The 21004-nt window shown below is 44.1% G+C and overlaps 2 protein-coding genes across 5 annotated transcripts in view; one reads left to right on the forward strand and one right to left on the reverse strand.

Annotated features, from left to right (window-relative positions):
* DGLUCY (D-glutamate cyclase) overlaps positions 1-15521 on the reverse strand; it is a 162575-nt gene extending 147054 nt beyond the window's left edge. For all 3 annotated transcript variants that reach the window (XM_050799063.1, XM_050799069.1, XM_050799065.1), the window contains exon 1: positions 15269-15521. In XM_050799063.1, the coding sequence (XP_050655020.1) occupies positions 15269-15521 (253 nt within the window). The remainder of the gene's footprint in view (positions 1-15268) is intronic.
* The window catches only part of RPS6KA5 (ribosomal protein S6 kinase A5), a 201680-nt gene continuing 196078 nt past the window's right edge, over positions 15403-21004 (forward strand). The window contains exon 1 of one of the 2 annotated variants that reach the window (XM_050799047.1): positions 15403-15640. In XM_050799047.1, coding sequence (XP_050655004.1) covers positions 15538-15640 — 103 coding nt within the window. In that variant the 5' untranslated portion in view covers positions 15403-15537. The remainder of the gene's footprint in view (positions 15641-21004) is intronic. The other variant, XM_050799048.1, reaches the window with a different exon arrangement.

Below are 21004 nucleotides of genomic sequence, written 5' to 3' on the forward strand. Positions count from 1 at the left end.
ACTGTACTTGTTTATATGTCTGTCTCCTCTTACCCAGCTATGAGCTTTCTGAAAGGCAGGCACTGTTTTCCATCTTTTTTTTTTTTTTTTTTTTTTTTTGAGACGAGCCTCACTCGGTCACCCAGGCTGGAGTGCAGTGGGGCAATCTCAGCTCACTGCAGCCTCCACCTCCCAGGTTCAAGCAATTCTCTTGCCTCAGTCTCCCAAGTAGCTGGGATTACAGGGGCCCACCACCAAGCCCAGCTAATTTTTATATTTGTAGTAGAGATGGGGTTTCATCATGTTGGCCTGGCTGGTCTCAAACTCCCAACCTCAGGTGATCTGCCCACCTGGGCCTCCCAAAGTGTTGGGATTACAGGCGTAAGCCATCGCACCTGGCCTGTTATCCATCTTTATAACCTCTGTAGCACTGGCACACAGAAAGGGTCCAGTAAAGATGCTGAATAAATAAGGAAATGAACCACCTGGGCTAATGCTGATTGCTTCTTTGGTGGTAGCAAACACTGACTTCAGGTATTATAAGATGCATTTGGTCAAGAGTAAGGAGCAGCCCTTACTCCATTTCCTGTTGTCCATTCCCACAGTCAGCCAGTTAGAAAGACTAAAACGAGCAGGAAAATAAAACAACAACCCTGGAGGATGCATTTATTTTGAGGAAGAGAACCCAAATTAAAGCAAACTAAACTAAAAAGCTCCAATTAATATATTCAGAAAGATAGGATGCCCAACAAAGGACAAACGAGGGTTCTAATTAATTAAAAACATGACTCTAGGTAGGGTGCGATGGCTCATGTCTATCATCCCAGCACTTTGGGAGGCCAAGGTGAGCAGATCACTTGAGGTCAGGAGTTCAAGACTAGACTGGCCAACATGGTGAAACCTTGTCTCTACCCTAAATACAAAAGACAATTGGCCCTGGAAAGCCATAAAGGTAAATGCTACCATGACAACCCTATAGGAGGAGGAGGATGAGCCCCAGAGGGGAAGGCTTAAAAACTCAACAAAATACCTAACTGGATAAAGAAACTAGGGTAAAATGAATCATGATAAAGAAAAAATGCAAGAAAGGCAAATAGAAGATCCAAGGGGAAAGAAGTTTGTACAATAAAAAGAGTAATTCTTCTTCTTGTTCTTTTTCTTTTTTTTGAGACAGAGTTTTCTCTTGTTGCCTGGGCTGGACTGCAATGCCATGATCTTGGCTCACCGCAACTTCCGCCTCCTGGGTTCAAGCAAGCAATTCTCCTGCCTCAGCCTCCCAAATAGCTGGGATTACAGGCATGCACCACCACGCCTGGCTAATTTTGTATTTTTAGTAGAGAGGGGGTTTCTCCATGTTGGTCAAGCTGGTCTTAAACCCCCGTACTCAGGTGATCCGCCAGCCTCGGCCTCCCAAAGTGCTGGAATTACAGGCATGAGTCACCACACTCAGCCAAGAAGAGTAATTCTTATAAACATTTTGCCTCTTCAGAGAAAAATATTTACAGAATACTGTAGTATGGTTTTTACCATTACTTTCAATGGCAAAAACGACAATTACTTTTGCACCAATCTAACAAATGCTGTTTAAGTGATTTTCATGTTTTAGGATCAGTCTGCAGAATACTTAATTATGGTTAAGAATAGAAGGTAAATTTTTTTATCCATAAAATTATATGGGGCAGAAATTGGGAGGTAGATGTTAGAGAGAATCTGTCTGAAGAACAAAGATGCTGTTACCTTCATCCTTTTTTTTTTCTCGAGTCAGGTTCTCACTCTGTCACCCAGGCTAGGGTCCAATGAGACCGTCATAGCTCACTGCAGCCTTGAACTCCTGGGTTCAAGTGATATATATATATATATATATATATTCTGGTAGAGATGAGGTCTCATTATGTTGCCCAGCCTGGTCTCAAACTCCTGGGATCAAGCCATCTGCCCACCTCAACCTCCCAAGGCGCTGGGATTACAGGTGTGAGCCACCGTGCCAGGCAATTTTAAAACTTTTTTGTAGAGATGGGGGTTTGCTATATTGCCTGGGCTGGTCTTAAACTCCTTGCCTCACAGGATTCTCCCACCTTAGCCTTACTAACTTCATTTATCTTCAATTTATCTTGTACAGTGAAACCGTCATAGCTCGCTGCAGCCTTGAACTCCTGGGTTCAAGTTATCCTCCTGCCTTGAAGGTTCTTGAAGGTATAGGGCCGAGGTCCTTGTTTCCTTGTTGGTTGTTGGCAAGGGACTTGCTCTTAACTCCTGGGGGCTGCTCCTCAGGGCCTTTCCACTTGGTCCCCTCCATCTTCAAAGCCAGCAACCAGATACCTCTTTTGCATTAAAGCTTTTTCATGCAGCCAGAAGCGGTGGCTCACACCTGTAATCCCAACGGGGATGGATTACTTGAGGTCAGGAGCTCGAGGCCAGCCTGGTCAACATGGTAAAACCCTGTCTCTACCAAAAGTACAAAAATCTCTACTAAAAACAGAAACATTAGCCTGGATGACAGAGTTAATTTTTTTTTTTTTAATTTTTTGAGATGGAATCTCACTCTGTCTCCCAGGCTGGAGCGTAGTGGCACGATCTCAGCTTACTCCAACCTTTGCCTCCTAGGTTCAACCGATTCTCGTGCCTCATCCTCCAGAGTAGCTGGGACTACAGGCGAGTGCCACCACACCTGGCTAATTTTTGAACTTTTAGTAGAGATGGGGTTTCTCCATGTTGACCAGGCTGGTCTCAAACTCCTGAACTCAGGCAATCTATCCACCTCAGCCTCTCAAAGTGCTAGGATTACAGGCATGAACCACCTCACCTGGCCTGTAATTAATAACTTTTATGACATCTGCAAAATCCTTTTCACCACATAAATCACATAATCATGGGTGTAACATCTGGTGACGAAAGGCATGGGGGCCATCTTATCCTTCTATTCCACACTACTCAAGAAAAATGACTGTTTTTTTACATATAATGAGCTTTTCTAAAAAGCATTGAAAAGCACCATGAGGAAGTTTTTTTTTTTTTCTGGTGTCTCAAATCTCACTTTCTGGAAACAGCCACCAATATTTGGAATATGTCATCTGAACTTGGGCATGCAGAGCAAAAAGATCAATAGAGAACAGTGGAATTTTATTCTACAAATTATTTTTAAGTAAAATTAAGTTTAATTTTACAGAAAACAGAAACAAAGTAAAATAGAAAGAATTGCTGAACTTCAGCTAAATGTTTGTAAACCACAAAAATTCCTAAAATAACCCCCTCAAAGATAAGAAAAACGAACACAAAAATCATCAAGAAATTAGAATTGTGTTTGTTTGAAAAAGCTGTAGTTCATGGAGTTCTTTTTCTGTTTTTTTTTTTTTTTTTTTTGAGATAGAATCTCATTCTGTCGCTCACGCTGGAGTGCAGTGGTATGATCTCAGCTCACCGCAACCTCCAACTCCTACATTCAAGAGATTCTCGTGGCTCAGCCTCCCCAGTAGCTGGGACTACAGGTGCATGCCACTATGCCTGGCTAATTTTTTGTATTTTTAGTAGATAAGGGGTTTCCCCAGGTTGCCCAGGCTGATCTTGAACTCCTGGGCTCACGTGATCCTCCTGCCTGGGCCTCCCAAAGTGCTGGGATTGTAGGCATGAGCCCCCATGCCTGGCTGGAGCTCATTTTTTACAGTGGATTATTTTCCAGACATTAAAGATGAGTAAATTTACATGCTTAGAAATCTTCCCACTGCCCTTTCCCCTCACTTCCCTGTTTTTGTTGTGTATATAATTATGTTTACAGTATAAGAGTTTGGAATGTTTACATTTTTTTCTTTTTTCTTTTTTTTTTTGAGACGGAGTCTCGCTCTGTTACCAGGCTGGAGTGCAGTGGCCTGATCTCGGCTGACTGCAACCTCCGCCTCCTGGGTTCAAGCACTTCTTTTGCCTCAGCCTCCCGAGTCACTGGGACTACAGGTGCCCATCACCACGTCCAGCTAATTTTTGTATCTTCAGTAGAGACGGGGTTTCACCTTATTGGCCAGGCTGGTCTCAAACGACTGACCTCCTGATCCAACCGCCTCAGCCTCCCAAAGTGCTGGGATTATAGGCGTGAGCCACCACACCCAGCCTACATTTTTACATTTTGTTCTTTTTTTTTTTTTTTTTTTTTTTTTGAGATGGAGCCTTGCTCTGTCGCCCAGGCTGGAGTGAAGTGGCACAATCTTGGCTCACTGCAAGCTCCACCTCTTGGGTTCACGCCATTCTCCTGCCTTAGCCTCCTGAGTAGCTGGGACTACAGGCACCCGCCACCACGCCTGGCTAATTTTTTGTATTTTTAGTAGAGACGGGGTTTCACTATGTTAGCCAGGATGGTCTCTACATCCTGACCTCTTGATCCACCCGCCTCAGCCTCCCAAAGGGCTGGGATTACAGGTGTGAGCCACCATGCCCAGGCCTACATTTTGTTCTTTGACCATAAATTCCACAGCTATTTATTCTTGGTTCTGTATTTAAAACAATTCAAAAGTCATCTTCAGTATTTTTTTAAATCCTCAATTCTTTCCTTGGTTCCTCCATTTTGATTAATCTCTTGGTTGAATAATTTCAACTTAAATAAGTTTTTTTTTCAAGAATGTGGAAACTCTGAGTTCATTCATGCTCAAGAATGACTGCCAATAGCCTTTAGACTTCTTTTTTTTTTTTTTATGATGGAATCTCACTCTGTTGCCCAGGATGGAGTGCAGTGATGCGATCTCAGCCTACTGTAACCTCTGCCTCCTGGGTTCACACCATTCTCCTGCCCCAGCCTCCTGAGGAGCTGGGACTACAGGTGCGTGCTACCACGCCTGGCTAATTTTTTTTTTTTTTTTTTGAGACAGAGTCTTGATCTGTTACCAGGCTGGAGAGCAGTGGTGCAATCTCGACTCACTGCAACCTCGACCTCCCAGGTTCAAGTGATTCTCCTGCCTCAGCCTCCAGAGTAGCCGGGACTACAGGTGCCTGCCACCATGCCCAGCTAATTTTTGTATTTTTAGTAGAGACGGGGTTTCACCATGTTAGCCAGGATGGTCTCAATCTCTTGACCTCATGATCCGCCTGCCTCGGCCTCCCAAAGTGCTGGTATTACAGGCGTGAGCCACCATGCCCGGCCAAGCCTGGCTAATTTTTTTTTTTTTGCATTTTTAGTAGAGACGGGATTTCACCGTGTTCACCAGGATGGTCTCAATCTCCTGACCTCGGGATCTGCCTGCCTCAGCCTCCCAAAGTACTGCGATTACAGGTCAGCCTTTAGAGTTCTTAAAGGACAACTTGGCAAAATATAAAATTCATGAGTCATATCTTCATGCCATTAAATTTTATAAATCTTGCTTCATTGTCCTTTAACATTGTGTTGCTCTTAAATTTTAAAAATCTGATGTATTTTTTTATTGATCACTCTGTACTCATTTTACCTTGACACAGTGTGTGCTTTCTACCTGCTGACTCAAGTCTTCATTTTGGTTACATTTCCTCCATTATTCTGTTGTTCCATTTGTTCTGACTTGGTCTTCAGGAATGCCAATCATGCATTTATTGGATCTCTATTGCTTATTTTTCATAACTATCAAATATTTACGATTATGTTTATTTCTTTGTTCTTTTCCATATTGTTCCATTGTTTTCACTTTTGTTCATTCTCTTTTGGTTGATTCCAAAGTGGCTTTCCTGCCTTTCTTTTCTTGAGACCTGCCATTCTTTTTTTTCCTCTTTTGTTGTTCTATAATTCGTTATTTTTACTTCTGAACCTCACCTTTGAGTATTTTTTTATTTTAAAAAGAGATAACTTTGTAATTTCTCTGATGTGATGGAGAATTATTTGTTAAATAGCATGGGTAGAGGAAGAAGAAGGACTTTGAGGCAATTAGCTGCTTCACTTTAGTGTGTTTCAAATCTGTTGACAGTATTTCCTCTCCATCTCAGAGAATGTCTGAGATTCTCAGGTTTTGGCTCTCAGGAGGTTGCCAAGGCCCCCAGCAAAGCCCTGTCACTCTAGGCTCTCTGGGTTCTAATCTAGAAATAATTTCTCTACCCCCTTCATCCCCTCATCTCCAAGAGACTCTTTTGGCTTAGAGGCCAGGTCACAAAAAATAGAAATAAATAACCATCTTCCCAGCTTCTCCCTGATTTCTACCCTCCCTGCTATCATACTCGTTCTTCAAAGGAACACTACCAGTTTTTCCTGGGTCTTGTAACTCAAATATAAATTTCAGTCATTTGAGTACCACTTCCACAATTTTTGCCTTATCTGTATATCACCTATACTAAAATCAATTTTTTTCTTTAAATTAATTCCCAGTTTTTTCAACTAAATGCCTTCTTATTTAAAAAGGAGGTATATCCAAAAATTGACCAGGTGTGGTAGCAGGTGCCTCTAATTCCAGCTACTCAGGAGGCTGAGGCAGGAGAATCGCTTGAATCCAGGAGGTGGAGGTTGCAGTGAGCCAAGATCGCACCACTGCACTCCAGCCTGGGTGACAGAGCAAGACTCTGTCAAAAACAAAAAAAAAGAGGTATATCATTATCATAAGTGAAAAATACCAAGCTGGGCACAATGGCATGTACCTGTAGTTCCAGCAACTTGGAAGGCTAAGGTGGAAGGATCACTTCAGCCCATGTGTTCTGTAATCTGGCCTGGGCATGTAGCAAGACTCTATCTCTTAAAAAAAAAAAGAAGGAAAAGTAAAGAAAGTATCACTTGCCATAAATAGAAAGTAAATATTAAAATAAATGCAATGAGGGTGGGTACGGTGGCTCACGCCTGTAATCCCAGCACTTTGGGAGGCTGAGGTGGGCCGATCACCTGAGGTCAGGAGTTCGAGACCAGCCTGGCCAACATGGTGAAACCCCGTCTGTACTAAAAATACAAAAAAAATTAGCTGGGCATGGTGGTGGGCGCCTGTAATCCAGCTACTTGGGAGACTGAGGAAGGAGAATTGCTTGAACCTGGGAGGTGAAGGTTGCAGTGAGCTGAGACCACGCCACTGCACTCCAGCCTGGGTGACACAGCAAGACTCTGTCTCAAAAATAGAAAATAAACAGTAAATAAACGCAACGAAAACAAAACTTCAGTGAGTTCTAGCTAGATACAGTTGTCTGCTGCGAGCTGAGTCTGAGGTCTGCATTTTCCTTGTTAGAAAGAGTGATTAGGACAAACGAGAGAAAAGTTAAAGACTACTGGCTCCAAACCAAGGCTTTCTTCTTGATGTAATCACAAATGAAAGGGAACCAAAAAAAAAAAAAAAAAGAATCACTTTTTCATTAAGTTATTTAATATAATTCAATGACTCTTCATGTACCACCTAAACTTATTTCATTCTTCCCTAGTAACACAAGTCTCCTTTCCCCTTTGGGAAACACCCCTCCAATCCAAGGATCAATGATTTCGTCCCTCTAAGGAAATATATTTCCTGCTCATGGATATAGGCAGCGTACATCGACTCTTAGCATTTCATCAATTTTAGTACAGACTTTGCAGTATTTGGCAGGCATACCTCATGGTTTGTGGTTTGAGGTTCTGAGAGTTTCCTTGTTTCATTAAAAATGGGAACTTTTTTGTGTTTTTGCTTTGCTTTCTTTTTATATTCCTTCCAGAAGATTTCAAGAGAGGAGAGAGGAAGGGAGTCCAAATATCTTTATTTTGTTTTATTTTATTTTTCTTTTGAGACGGAGTTTCATTCTTGTTGCCCAGGCTGGAGTGCAATGGCACAATCTCGGCTCACTGCAACCTCTGCCTTCCGGGTTCAAGCGATTCTCCTGCCTCAGCCTCCTGAGTAGCTGGGATTACAAGGCATGCACCACCACGCCTGGCTAATTTTGTATTTTTAGTAGAGATGGGGTTTCTCCATGTAGGTCAGGCTGATCTCGAACTCCCAACCTCAGGTGATCCACCCTCCTTGGCCTCCCAAAGTGTTGACCAGGTGTGGTGGCAGGTTCCTCTAATCCCGTGAGCCACTGCGCCCGGCCCCAAATATCTCTATATCTTTTAACTGGATATATGTGATGTGCATCCCTCCAAAGTCTCTCACAGTTGTGTGCTGGTTGGCACAGTTTCAAATGGAGGTGGATGGAGTCACGTCTTAAACTTGAATCTTCCCTTTCGTCCTAGTGCTCCTCATCTGCAATGCTAGGAAGGTTGCTAAGCTAGGAAGGTAGCTAAGCTAGGAAGGTAGTATCTGGTGCATCAAAAGGTAAGGTGAGGACACTGCTTACTTGCTGCTGCTGCCTTCGCAAGACTGTCTCTCTCTGTTTGTGAATGCATGGGTGTGTGTGTGTGTGTGTGTGTGTGTGTGTGTGTGTGTGTGTGCGCGCGAGTACATTCCCAAACTTCTCACTTCGGAACAGTGGTGACATGTCAACTTCAGTAGTGGTGGGTGTCTTCAGTAAGTGTGAACTTCACACCCCCTAACCATGTTGGTCTCTGTATGTTGCAGTGAGTCTCTTCAACTTACTGGCTCTATATCACATGGCGAAGGTACTGACAGGGTCAAAAATAGTATTAAGATATTGATAATGGGCCAGGTACAGTGGCTCAGGCCTGTAATCCTGGCACTTTGGGAGGCCAAGGTGGGTGGATTGCTTGGGCCTAGGAGTTAGAGACCAGACTGGGCAACATGGCGAAACTCCATCTCTATAAAAATTAGCCGGGTGTGGTGGCACATGCCTGTAGTCCCAACTACTTGGAAGGCCGAGGTAGGAGGATTGCTTGAGCCCAAGAGGCAGAGGTTGCAGTGAGCCGAGATCATGTCATTGCACTCTGGTCTGTGCAACAGAGTAAGGCCTTGTCTCAAAAAAAAAAAAAAAAAAAAAAAAAAAAAAAAGATACTGGTAATGTAGTTTTTGACTTTTGACTTTTTGACTTTTTGTTTCTTATCTATGTATATTTTGGAGTGTTTTGATAGAGCCAGTTACAGGGAAGTATGATGTGGTGGGCCTTGGGTGTTTCCTACTTCCTATGAATGCAAAGGTGAGGAACTTCCTGCTCACATTGCCTAAATGATGAGATTAATCAAGTCCTAGTGGCTTATACCAAGTGAGGCCCTCTCCCGCTCTGCTTACTTATATAAATAAACGACTGTCCATGTACCACACAAACTTCTCATCTCTCCTAATTAAAAAGTGTTTTGGTGTTTTGGTTCCCTTTCATTTGTGATTATACCAAGAAGAAAGCCTGGGTTTGGTGCCAATAGTCTTTAGCTTTTCTCTAATTTGTACCAATCACTCTTCTTTTTTTTGTTCTTCCTCAATCTGCTCAACATGAAGTAGCTCCTTCTAACAAGGAAAGTATAGACCACAGACTCAGCTACCAGCAGACAACTGTATCTAGCTAGAACTTACTATCATTTTGTTTTCATTGTATTTATTTTAATATTTACTTCCTGATTCCTATTTATGGCAAGTGATAGTGGCTTTTCTTTTTCCTTTTGTTTAGAGATGGGGTCATGCTATGTGCCCAGGCTGGATTCAAGAACTCCTGGGAGAGGATCAAGTGATCCTCTCCACTTCTCAGTGAAGAGGGGTAAAGCTAAGGATAGGTGAGACCACACAGAATGGTGCCACAGACACAGGCCTACAACAAAAGGGGGTGAGCACGGACCCTGTTCTGGCAGCAGGTACCAAGCCAGCCTGGATAAAGTCAATTTCTTTTCTTTCCTTCTTTTTTAGAGACGTGGTTTTGCTCTGTCGCCCATGCTGGAGTGCAATGGCGCAATCTCACTCACTGCAACCTCCGCCTCCTAGGTTCAAGGGATTCTCCTGCCTCAGCCTCCCTGGTAGCTGGGATTACAGGCACGTGCCACCATGCCCAGTTAATTTTTCTATTTTTAGTAGAGACAGGGTTTCACTATGTTGGCTAGGCTGGTCTCGAACTCCTGACCTCAGGTGATCCTCCTGCCTTGGCCTCCCAAAGTGCTGGGATTACAGGCGTGAGCCACTGCGCCCAGCTGATAAAGTCAGTTTCTGAGAGGAAGAAACATATTTTCAAGGTCTTTTCTTGATTACTCTTCTGGCCATAGCAGAAATCTGACCTTTTGTTGGACAACGTCTCTGCCCCAGCCTTTTCATGGACCCCTCCCTCTCTACTTCTCCATCTCTCAGAGCAGGAGGGAACAGTGACGTTTTCCTCACTTCCAGCTGCTGCATCCTCCAGGCCATAGTCCGTTATCTCACCCCAGTTCAACAATTTTTCCTCATTTGACTCCAAGCTGTCTGGTCATATCACTATCACTCAAGCCCCCCACCCATTTAATTTGGCGTTTTCAGCTACTCATTTATAATTTTCCCTCCTATTCTCTCTAGCGTCATCACTACCTCTGAAAAGTTGCTGTTTTTTACCAAAACTCCAATTTGCTGTTATTTACCACTCTCTGCTCTAATAGTTGTGCAAGAGTTCTGCATTACAAACCTGGTTGTACATTAGGTTAATGATGTGGGGAGCTTTAAAAAAAAATCCCAAAGTCCAGGCCCCACCCCAGACCAATTTAAGTCACATTTTTAGGGGTAGGAGTGGTGGAGTTTTTTGTTTTGTTTTGTTGTTATTTTTAAGTATCCCAGGTGATCCTGATGTTCATCCAAGGTTGAGAACTCATCCATACTACTGCCAACTCCTTGGACTCCATCCTATTCTTCCAGGCTAGCAGTTTATCCTGGCTTCATTGCCTTCTTACCCAGCTTGGGCCCCAGGGCCATTCATTTTAACCAGGTTGTTGTCCAACCGCTCATCTCCCACCCAGAGGGAATATGTAAGTTGCTAGAGAAAGACACTTCACTATCCTGATTCAGGTTTTCTAACTCCACTGGAGCCCCGTGCTAGTCAGCGTTTATACAAGCTGCCCGGATATATCTATTTCTCACAGTGGCTGTTCCAGCCTGTTTCCAGTCTCCTCAGATCCCTAACCCATGCCCTCCCCTCCCTCCTATCACTCAGCACAGTGCTTAAGTCTCTGGAAGAAACTCTTCCTACACGTGTGCACATCTAAGTGATCACATGGCGTGCTTCTGCTTTCCTAATGTTACTAAGTTTTGCAACTCTTCTGCAGTTTTAAGATTATTTGAAGATAAGATTAAAAAACCAAAAAAACTCCCCAGATCTCTCCAGTTAGGACCTTTGTTCTCTATTTTCCTTCGGAGTAAAATATGTCCCCACACATGGTTACTACTTCCTCACCTTCCATTTGCCTTGCCAAAACTGCTCTGGATATTGTCATCAGTGGCACCCAAGTTGACAAATTCATTGGATGTTTCTAGACCTCATGTGACATCTTAGGGTATCTGATACAGCTGACCATTCTTTCCTTCTGGAAATACTTTGCCTTCCAAGATAAAAAACTCTCCAGGTTTTCCTCTTCTAACTCTACTCCACCTTCTTATTCCAACTTTTCTTTTCTTTTCTTTTTTTTTTTGAGAGAGAGTCTGACTGTGTCACCCAGGTTGGAGTGCAATGACGCGATCTTGGCTCACTGCAACCTCTGCCTCCTGGGTTCCAGTGATTTTCCTGCCTCAGCCTCCCGAGTAGCTTAGATTATAGGCATGCACCACCATGCCCAGCTAATGTTTGTATTTTTAGTAGAGGTAGGGTTTCACCTTGTTGACCAGGCTGGTCTTCAACTCAAGCAATCTGCCCACCTCGGCCTCCCAAAGTGCTGAGATTACAGGCATGAACCACCACACCCAGCCTTCTCCCTAGGTAATCTTATTCATACCTCTGGCCTCAAATGTCATCTATGTGCCAGTGATTCCTAAGCTTACGTCCCTATGCTAGACCTCTCTTCAGAGCTCCAGACTCATATATCCACATAGCTACTTGATTCTGGCCCTGGATGTCTCAAAATTAAACTCTTGACGTTCTCTCTCATATGTGCTCTTCCTTCAATTTGCCCCTTTCATTATTAAATGGTACTGCCATCCTATTCCATCCACCCAGCTGCTCATGCTAGAAATGCTGGTGTCATTTCAGATATTTCCATTTTTCTCACTCACCAAATCTAATCCTTCAAGTTCAAAATATAAATGCAGAAACATTCCATTTCTCTCCATCTCTACTGCACCCACTCTCATCTTTTGCCCAGATTACAGTGATAGTCTCCTAACTGTCTCCTTGTATCCCATTTTGCCTTCTCCAGCGCAGTCTCCAAACACTAACTTCAGTGACCTTCTGAAAATACTACCATGATTATATCATTCCTGTGTTTAAATTCCTTCTATTGCTTCCCACTTCCCACAGGATAAAGTCCAAAAATATTAATAAGAGCAACCACATACTTCATGACTGGGCCTCTGCTTACCTCCCTAACCTCATTCCTTGCTTACTGTGTTAAGGCTCCATTGACTTTCTCAATCTCTCAACAGAGTAGGCTCTTTGCCTGCCTCAGGACACCTTCCTAAAATTTTGATTCCTCCATATTTCACATATGAAGTAGTATAAAGCTAGATTATACTTTGGTAGCAAATCATCCCATCTAACTAGCTTATGCCTAAAACTATGTACTTATTGCTCACATCACAGTCTGATATAGGTCAGGTGGCTCCTTAAAGAATTAAGTGGAAACTCAGGGGTTGAGAGTCCTCCCAGTCTGTGGCATACCCATAGTAAAAATGTGGCCTTTGTTATAGCAGTCGAAAGAGAAGAGAGTGTGAGTGATTATGCAAGAAGTTTTCTGGTCAGGCCTGAAAATGGTATATATCACACCAATAGGGTCTGCCCATACCCCATTGGCCAGATCACAGTCATATGACCATAACTTAACTGCAAAGGCGGTAAGGGGAAGAAAAAAAAGTCTTCCTGTGTGTCCAGAAGAGGAAATGAGATTGGTGAACATCAGGCTACTTTTTGCCACATCCTGGTTAAAACCTACTCATTTTTAAAGACTCAGCTTAAATAATACTTACTTACAAAGGTCTTCCAGCTCCTCCAACTTAAATTGGGCATCCCTGATACATCCTATTGTAGCACCCTGTAATTTTCCTTTACAGCATGATCACAATGGAAAGTTTATTTTTCTTTATGTGATAATATTTATATCTGTTGCTAGACTGTAGGTTCTATAGGAGTAAGGACTGAATCTGCACTCCCACTGTGTCTCTAGCACCTATCACAGTACTTGGTATATAACTGGCATAAAAGTTTTTGAGTGAACAAATGAACACTTGCACACAGTCGTTGCCTGGCTCCAAATAGCACATGACTTTTGCAGGAGAAAGACAAGTAAGTAAGCAGTCATGGCTTAGTGTAGTGATAAATGTTCCAGGCAGGTAAGCCCAGGGAGCTGTGACAGCAACCTGAAGGAACTTGCAAGGCTTCTGTGTTTTCTCTTTCACAGCAATCGAATCCAGGAGTCTGCAAACTATGGCCTGTAGGCCAAATCTGTCTCATTGCCTGTTTTTTAACGGCCCTTGAGCTAAGAATTGTTATATATATATAACAATTTTTTTTTTTTAGATGGAGTCTCGCTTTGTTGCCCAGGCTGAAGTGCAATGGTGTGATCTCAGCTCACTGCAACCTCCGCCTGCCGGATTCAAGCAATTCTCCTGCCTCAGCTTCCTGAGTAGCTGGGATTACAGGCGCCTGCCACCATGCCTGGCTAATTTTTTGTATTTTTAGTAGAGATGGGGTTTTGCCATGTTGGCCAGGTTGGTCTCGAACTCCTGACCTCAGGTGATCCATCTGTCTCAGCATCCCACAGTGCTGGGCTTACAGGTGTGAACCACTGCGCCCAGCCTGTTTTTATGTTTTTAAGTGATTGAAAAATAATTGAAAGAAAAATATATTATGATACACGAAATCTATGTGAAATTCAAATTTCAATGTCCATAAAAAATATTCTATTGGAACACAGCTACATCTTTTATTTATTGTCTATGACTGCTTTTGAGCTACAATGGCAGAGCTGAGTAGTTGTGAAAGAGGTCATACAGCTTGCAAATCCTAAAATATTTACTATCTGGCCCTTAATAGAAAAAAAGTGTGTTGACTCGTGATCCAATCCATGCTTAGTTTAAAAGATCACGTCTATGTGAATTACGTCCAACTGCACATCTTTAAGTTTCTGCGTTTTCCCATTCTGGTGTCTGCTACTAGAAATCAGGTTCCCTTTAGTTCTATCCTTGCAGCAGGATTCCTGCCCTGCTATCTCTCTCCTCTTCTTTTCAGTTCATCACTGTGTACTAAAAAAAATCTGCACTTTTCAGCACAGCATCCCTAGTTCTCCATTATCTTACCACATCTCACCTGGTCAGCTGTATCTCTTACATCAAACTTTCATCTAACCTTATCAATCACTTAAACCACCCTTGCCTTCTCTGCTGTAGGCCAATGTTCACAGTTACTGTCTCTGTGTGAAATGTCTATTGCTGGTATTTCTCTCTTAGCCATCCTCTACGTTGGTTATCTCAAATGCCTCCTTGCTCTAAAAGCTTTTCCCAGTTCCTCGTCTGGGAATAATTATTGCCATCCGTGCGAGATTCTCTAACGCTTTGTACGACTGCTTTATTCCAAATTCTGCTTTATAGCTCTTTTGTGTATACACACAGTCTGTTTCTCACGTTCTATTGAAAGCTGCTTAGGGGAGGAATTGTATTCTATTTTGTTAATCTTTGTATCCTTTCGGTGTCTAGGAAGAGTCTTGTACCAAATGGAAATGTCTCTTCTTTGCAAAATTCCTCATCGGGAGCTGGGACTGTGAATTTTTGTAACGTTTAAGAACTATCTGTTATTTAAGCACAAACACTCCGCTTTAACTTGTTTAGGGTTCACTAGCGCGAGTAAGACCTTTTTAGGGAACGCCGTCTTGCAGGTGGTCACACAACTATGTATCGCTGCCGGGACCCTTAGGTTTGTCTGCAAACACGTGGGTTATAAGCGCTACCCTCCAGGCCCCTCCTCTGTCCACGGTGATTGGCGGACCAAATGTTCCAATCATCCTTCCCCGCCTCTTTCGGCAGTAGCCAATCAGAGACCCCGAGCGCCTCCTGACTACTAGACACTGTTTACTAACAGATCGAAGCTGGGGAATAAGGGGTGTGACCATTCTGGGGAGGTCAGGGAAGGGAATGTCTTGACTGCGCGTGCGCACTAGAGGAAATGGGCTGGGCAGAACTCTGGGTCTCACCAATCGGAGTGGCTGCGCTCCTCCCTCTCCTGCCTCCCCGCCAAGCAACAACAATTCCAGGAGCGGGGCGGGGCGGCTAGTGAAACGTCACAGCGGAGTGCCCAATTGGAGCCGGCGTTGGCAGACGCGCGCGCCCTGTGCCCAATCAGCGAAAGCGGCTCGAATGGCTCCCTTACCTTGCTGGCTGTGGGCGGAGCGGCCTGAGGAGGCGGCGGTAGAGCAGGGGGCGGTTTGGTTGCGCGGTACTAGCGGTGCCCGCCGAAGGGGGAGGAGGCGAGGAGCGAGCCGTGCGGCCAGAGCGGGAAAGAGACTCGTCTTTGCGTCCGAGTTCTGGAGCCGCCGCACCCCGGCTCCTGGGGCTGCGGCAGCGGCTGCGAGGGGACGGGCGTCTGCTGTCTCCTGGGTTCCCCTCGTAGCGACCCGCGGCATCGGAAAAAAGGAGAAGATGGAGGAGAAGGGCGCCAGCAGCGGCGGCGCCGCGGGGACCAGCGCGGACGGCGGCGACGGGGAAGAGCAGCTCCTCACGGTCAAGCACGAGCTGCGGACTGGTGAGCGACCCCGCCCTCTGCCGGCCGGGCCCGGCGCGGGGGCGCGCCTGAGGGCACGCGGGTGCCCGCGCGGGGCTGGGGGCGCGGGGCCGGAGCCGTGGGCGCGGAGGGGCGGGCCTGGGGCGGGGCGTCGCGGTCGGGGCGCGTGCCCCGGGGGTCCCGGGAGGTGGGGGCGCGCCCGAGGGGAGGCGGCCGAAAGTTTTCCCCAGCCCGGGAATGAGCCGCGGGCACCAGGCATCGGGGCCAGAGCAGCTGCCAACCGCTGCCTGTGGCACGCACCTCCGAGGATGTCGCTGCTCCCCCTTCCCGCACAGGTGACACATGTGTGTCTGCGTCCTGTCGGGGCGAAAGGTGCGCCTGCCTCAGCGTGGGGCGAGCGGCGCTTTGTTTTGGAGCGTGACTCCCTGCTCCGCCCCTCTGCTCCCATCGATGGGGGTCCGGGTGGGCTCTGTGGAGCCATCCGCTAAGGTGCTGGGGTCCCGTAAGAGATAAACGGGGTGTTGCGCCTCGGGCTTTTACCGAGTCCAGTCTAGAGACAGGAACGGGAATCGCGGGCTCCAGGGATTGAGTGCCTTTATTCTCACTTATGAAATACTATACTTGGCCTTGAATTTCCTTCAGAGGTCTCTGGAGATGATGGCTCTGTAAATTTAAAGCTCCAGGTAAAAGGAACTAAGGAGCAGGCTTCAGCGCGTACGTTCTAATGTTTGAGATCACTAGCGTTGTCTTAAGCTTTATAACTAATTAAATGTATTCGTTGTGTAGGTTCGGGTTGTTCATTTTGGAAAATGCTTATTCAGACCAATCAGTACAATTTGGGTTTATATTCTTGGAGCCCAGTCTCGTATTGTAGATATGTTAATACTTTTTTTCTCTGAACAGATAGTACATTTTAATGAGGCGTTCGTTATTAGATATGTTTGTGAGCGTTGAAGGTTTTTGACAGAGCTGCTTTGGCATATTGGGATATTCTTTTTTTTTTTTTTTTTTTTTGAGACGGAATTTCACTCTTGTTGCTCAGGCTAGAGTGCAGTGGCATGATCTCGGCTCACCGCAGCCTCTGCCTCCCGGGTTCGAGCGATTCTCCTGCCTCAGCCTCCCGAGTAGCTGGGATAGCTGGGATCACAGGCATGCGCTACCACGCCCGGCTAATTTTGTATTTTTAGTAGAGACAGGCGGGCGAGGGTAGGGGGGGTCTCTGCATGTTGGTCAGGCTGGTCGCGAACTCCCAGCCTCAGGTGATCCTCCCGCCTCGGCCTCCCAAAGTGCGGGAGGGATTACAGGCGTAAGCCACTGCGCCCGGCCAGGATATTATTTAATTGTGAAGGTACAAAGCTGAAACGGCGGAATTCAGGTGTTCACTAGTACATCTTGTTTCTGTTTTGAACAGATTGGAAAGTTAGCTCTGTCCATCAGTTCTTTCAGTTTTTGTTATTTCTACTGAGATTGCCTATTAGCATTCCATTGGGTGCCAGTGTGGTGACTTAATTCAAGAGAAATCTCAAATTCATGCTTCTTAATTCAACATTTGTAAACATTGTTTTTTTGGTCTTTGTGAATCTGTTATACCTCTTGAGCCAGCTATTTCATATTTTTTAGTTCCTAACATAACCTATATGGATTCAGGTAATTTGCTTTTTCTTCTCTCAATTTCATAGACAACTGATATTTTCAAAAGGCTTTTATATAGTTTACTCAATATACATTTATTCGGATTTGTGCCACGCTCAGTGTCAGGTGCTTTCTGGTGCGAAGATTTTGAATTTTTTCTTGTCTTACATAATGATCCACTGATTTATATGTATGGAATCCTACTGTACAGCAAAAGTACTTGAAGTCATATGCTTCTCAGCTATCGACTGTGGTGCAACAAGCAGCTTTTTGCTAAATGACCAAGGAGCAACCTGCTTGTTATTAGTAGTTAACCAACTGCTCGGTTTCTGGATTTTGCAAACAATGCTAGTTTTGTAGAAAACAGTGAGTACTGCTTTATTTCCCCCTCTCTTCTAACTGTGTGAATCATCAGCTTCAAGTTTGCATTTTAGAAATTTTTCTGATGGATGGTGAGATTATACTGAATTCATTAGTGCTGTTAACTGTCAAAGGAAATGACAGTTTTGATTTATTACTGAACACTGGGACAACTGACCGGATATAGTGGTCAAAAACACTGTTAAAATATAACTTGAAAGAGTTGCTCATCTTCAGCCAACTGCACTTCTTTCAGCACATGATGCTATAATAGGCACCAAAGTAATTTGATCTGATATGGTCCCATCTCAGAATGTGGACAAGCATCTAGTTATATCAGACTGGCAGTTGGTGGTTGCTCATTTTTGCAGAACACTTTGTTGTATTCCGTAGGATGAATGAAAAAGCAAAATATGTCCCATGAAAGGATGTGGAGTTGGAAGACATGATTCTAAATCCCATCTCTGCGGTTTAATATGTAGACATGGACAAGTCACTTCACCCTTTCAGATTCACATCTTTAATCTACAAAATGTGAGAATTGAATAAGACACTGTTGGAAAAGTGCTAAGTGGGTTGCTTGGCATATAGTGGGCCCTTAGGAAATGTTAGTTGAATGTATATATAAAAATCATTCCATAATAGTGTCTTATCTGGAAGTGTGTGAATTAATCCAGTGTAATTGGGGAAACAAATCACTCATTTAGTGCTTAGCCTGTGTCGCATTGCCTGGCTATTATCTTTTTCTGTATATGTCCAGTCTTCTCATGTAGAGTGTAAATTCGCCATAATCTTTGCGGCTGCTTAGCTGCCTGTATGTATCTCTTCAGTAACATTTAACACACGGTACTATAGTAGTCCATTTACTTGTCTGTATTAGACTGTAAGGTCCTTGAGGGCAGGCAGGCACCATGTCCTTTGTTTATTTGCAGCTCCTGGCATATAGTAGGTACTTAATATTTGTTGAATGAATTCATTGAATGCATGAGAATCCAGGAGCAAGTCTAGTAAGTTTATTGTATTACCAATGCCTTGCAGATGTTAGATGGTTGATAAGTGGATGACAGTGACTGAAGAATGCAGATTATAGGATTGAACAGATCACTTAAACATACATTTCTTAAGCATCGACTAAGAAAATGTCCTGCCCTCTAGTAGTAGGGGAGGAGGCCATATAAACCAGTAATTAAGATAATACTGCCTTGGGAGGCTGAGGTGGGTGGATCACGAGGTCAAGAGATGGAGACTATCCTGGCCAACGTGGTGAAACCCTGTCTCTACTAAAAATACAAAAAATTGGCTAAAAATTAGCTGGGCATTTTGGTGCGCACCTGTAGTCCCAGCTGCTCGGGAGGCTGAGGCAGGAGATTGCAGTGAGCCGACACTGCCATTGCACTCCAGCCTGGCAACAGAGCGAGACTCCATCTCCAAAAAAAAAAAAAAAGATAATACTGCTGTAAGTATAATAGTAAAGGGACATACAAGTATTAAGTTAGCAAAGAATAGGTTAGGACTTCTAGCTTTCAAATAATCAAATCTGATGCTTCAACAACAATAACAAAAAGGATATTGTTGGAAGGATATTGGATTATCTTACCCACTTGTTTAGGAAATATTTTATTTCCTCTTACATACTGGGTGCCATTTTAGATGTTTAGGTGATAGGACATGTATGGTTTGTCCACTGGAAGAACAGGGTTGCATCAGGAACCATTGGAACCAGAAACTTAGCATTGTCTGTATTTTGTCTACCTTAAATCTCTGCTTGTCTCTATGTGATGGCTTCATTCTTCCCCACCACCGTGCCACTTTTCCCACGTGGGAAAGATCATGGTGTTGATAGACTCCAAGTTTTACATCCTACAGCTTCTGCTACTGAAAAGACACCGCCTTCTTCTCAGCTTCAGTTATAAAGATCTCAGGGAAGGGCATTTTTGGCCTGCCTTTGGTGAGGTATCCACTTTTGGATCATTCACCTAAGGCCAAGGGATGGAATCATGTTTTTGTAACATGGCAGCAATTTCTATAAACATGGATAGGGATAAAACTAAACTCTAAGAAGAGGAGGAGTTGCTGGGAAGACATTTACTTAGATGCCTGTTATTAGGAGAGAGAGCCTAACATTGAGGAGAAGGTCGAGGAAGTTTATCTATTGTGGTGTAACAAATTACTCCAAACCTTAGTGGCTTAAACAACATGATTTGTGTGGGTCAGGAATTTAGAAGTGGCTTAGCTTGTTGGTTCTTTTTTTAATCCTAAGTGAATTAACACAGGACGCTTCTTGGTTCTAACTCAGAGACTCTCATGAGGTTGAAGTCAAGATGTTGGCCAGGACTGCAGTCACCTGAAGATTTGTCTGGGTCTAGTGATTCCCCTTCCAAAATGGTTCACTCACATGTTGGCAGATTGCTTCAGTTCCTTGCCATGTGGACCTCTCTATAGCGTGGCTTGAGCGTTCTCATGACAGGGAGCTGATTTCCCCAAGAACAAGTGATCCGAGAGAGAGCAAGGTGGAACCTACCATGCTATGTCTTTCATTGTTGTTTTGTTTTTTAGAGACGGAATCTATCCAGGCTGGAGTGCAGTGGTGCGATCATGGCTCACTATAATCTCAGAACTCCTGGGCTTAAGAGATCCTCCTGCCTCAGCCTCCTGAGTAACTCTGGGACTACAGGCATGCACCACCACACCTGGCTAATTTATTATTTTTTTGTAGAGACAGAATCTCATTATGCTCACACTGGTCTCCAACTCCTGGGCTCAAGTGATCATCCCACCTGGGCCTCCCAAAGTACTGAGATTACAGGCGTGAGCCAACATGCCTGGCACAATTAATCTATCTGTAGCATGCATCCGTACTTCATTTTGTTGTTGTTGTTGTTGATAAATTGTGTTCCATTGTGTAGATATACCAAGTTTTGTTTATCCATTCACCAGTTGTTTGAAATTTGGGTTGTTTCCACCTTTTGGCTATTGTGCTGCTTTGCACATTTGTGGACAAGTTTTTGCGTGGACCTGTGTTTATTTCTCTTGGGTATATAACAGAAGTAAAACTGCTGGATCACTTGTTAAAACAAAGTTAAACAAAGTCTGTGTTTAACTTTGTAAGAAACTGCCAAACTGTTTTCCAGAGTGGCTGTACCATTTTATATTCCCATCAGCAATGTATGAGGCCTCTGATTCCTTCACAGCCTAAACAATGTTGTCTGTCTTTTTGCTTATCCTATATAGGGAGTGTGAAGTGATTTTCCATTTCCCGAATGCCTAATGACAAGCATCTTTTCATGTGCTTATTGGCCATTTGTATACCTCTGGAGAAATGTTGATTCAGATCCTTTGCCTATTTAAAAATTGGCTAGGCCGGCCGCGGTGGCTCAAGCCTATAATCCCAGC

The sequence above is a fragment of the Macaca thibetana genome, chromosome 7 (assembly GCF_024542745.1).
Source record: "Macaca thibetana thibetana isolate TM-01 chromosome 7, ASM2454274v1, whole genome shotgun sequence".
Classification (NCBI taxonomy): Eukaryota; Metazoa; Chordata; class Mammalia; order Primates; family Cercopithecidae; genus Macaca; species Macaca thibetana.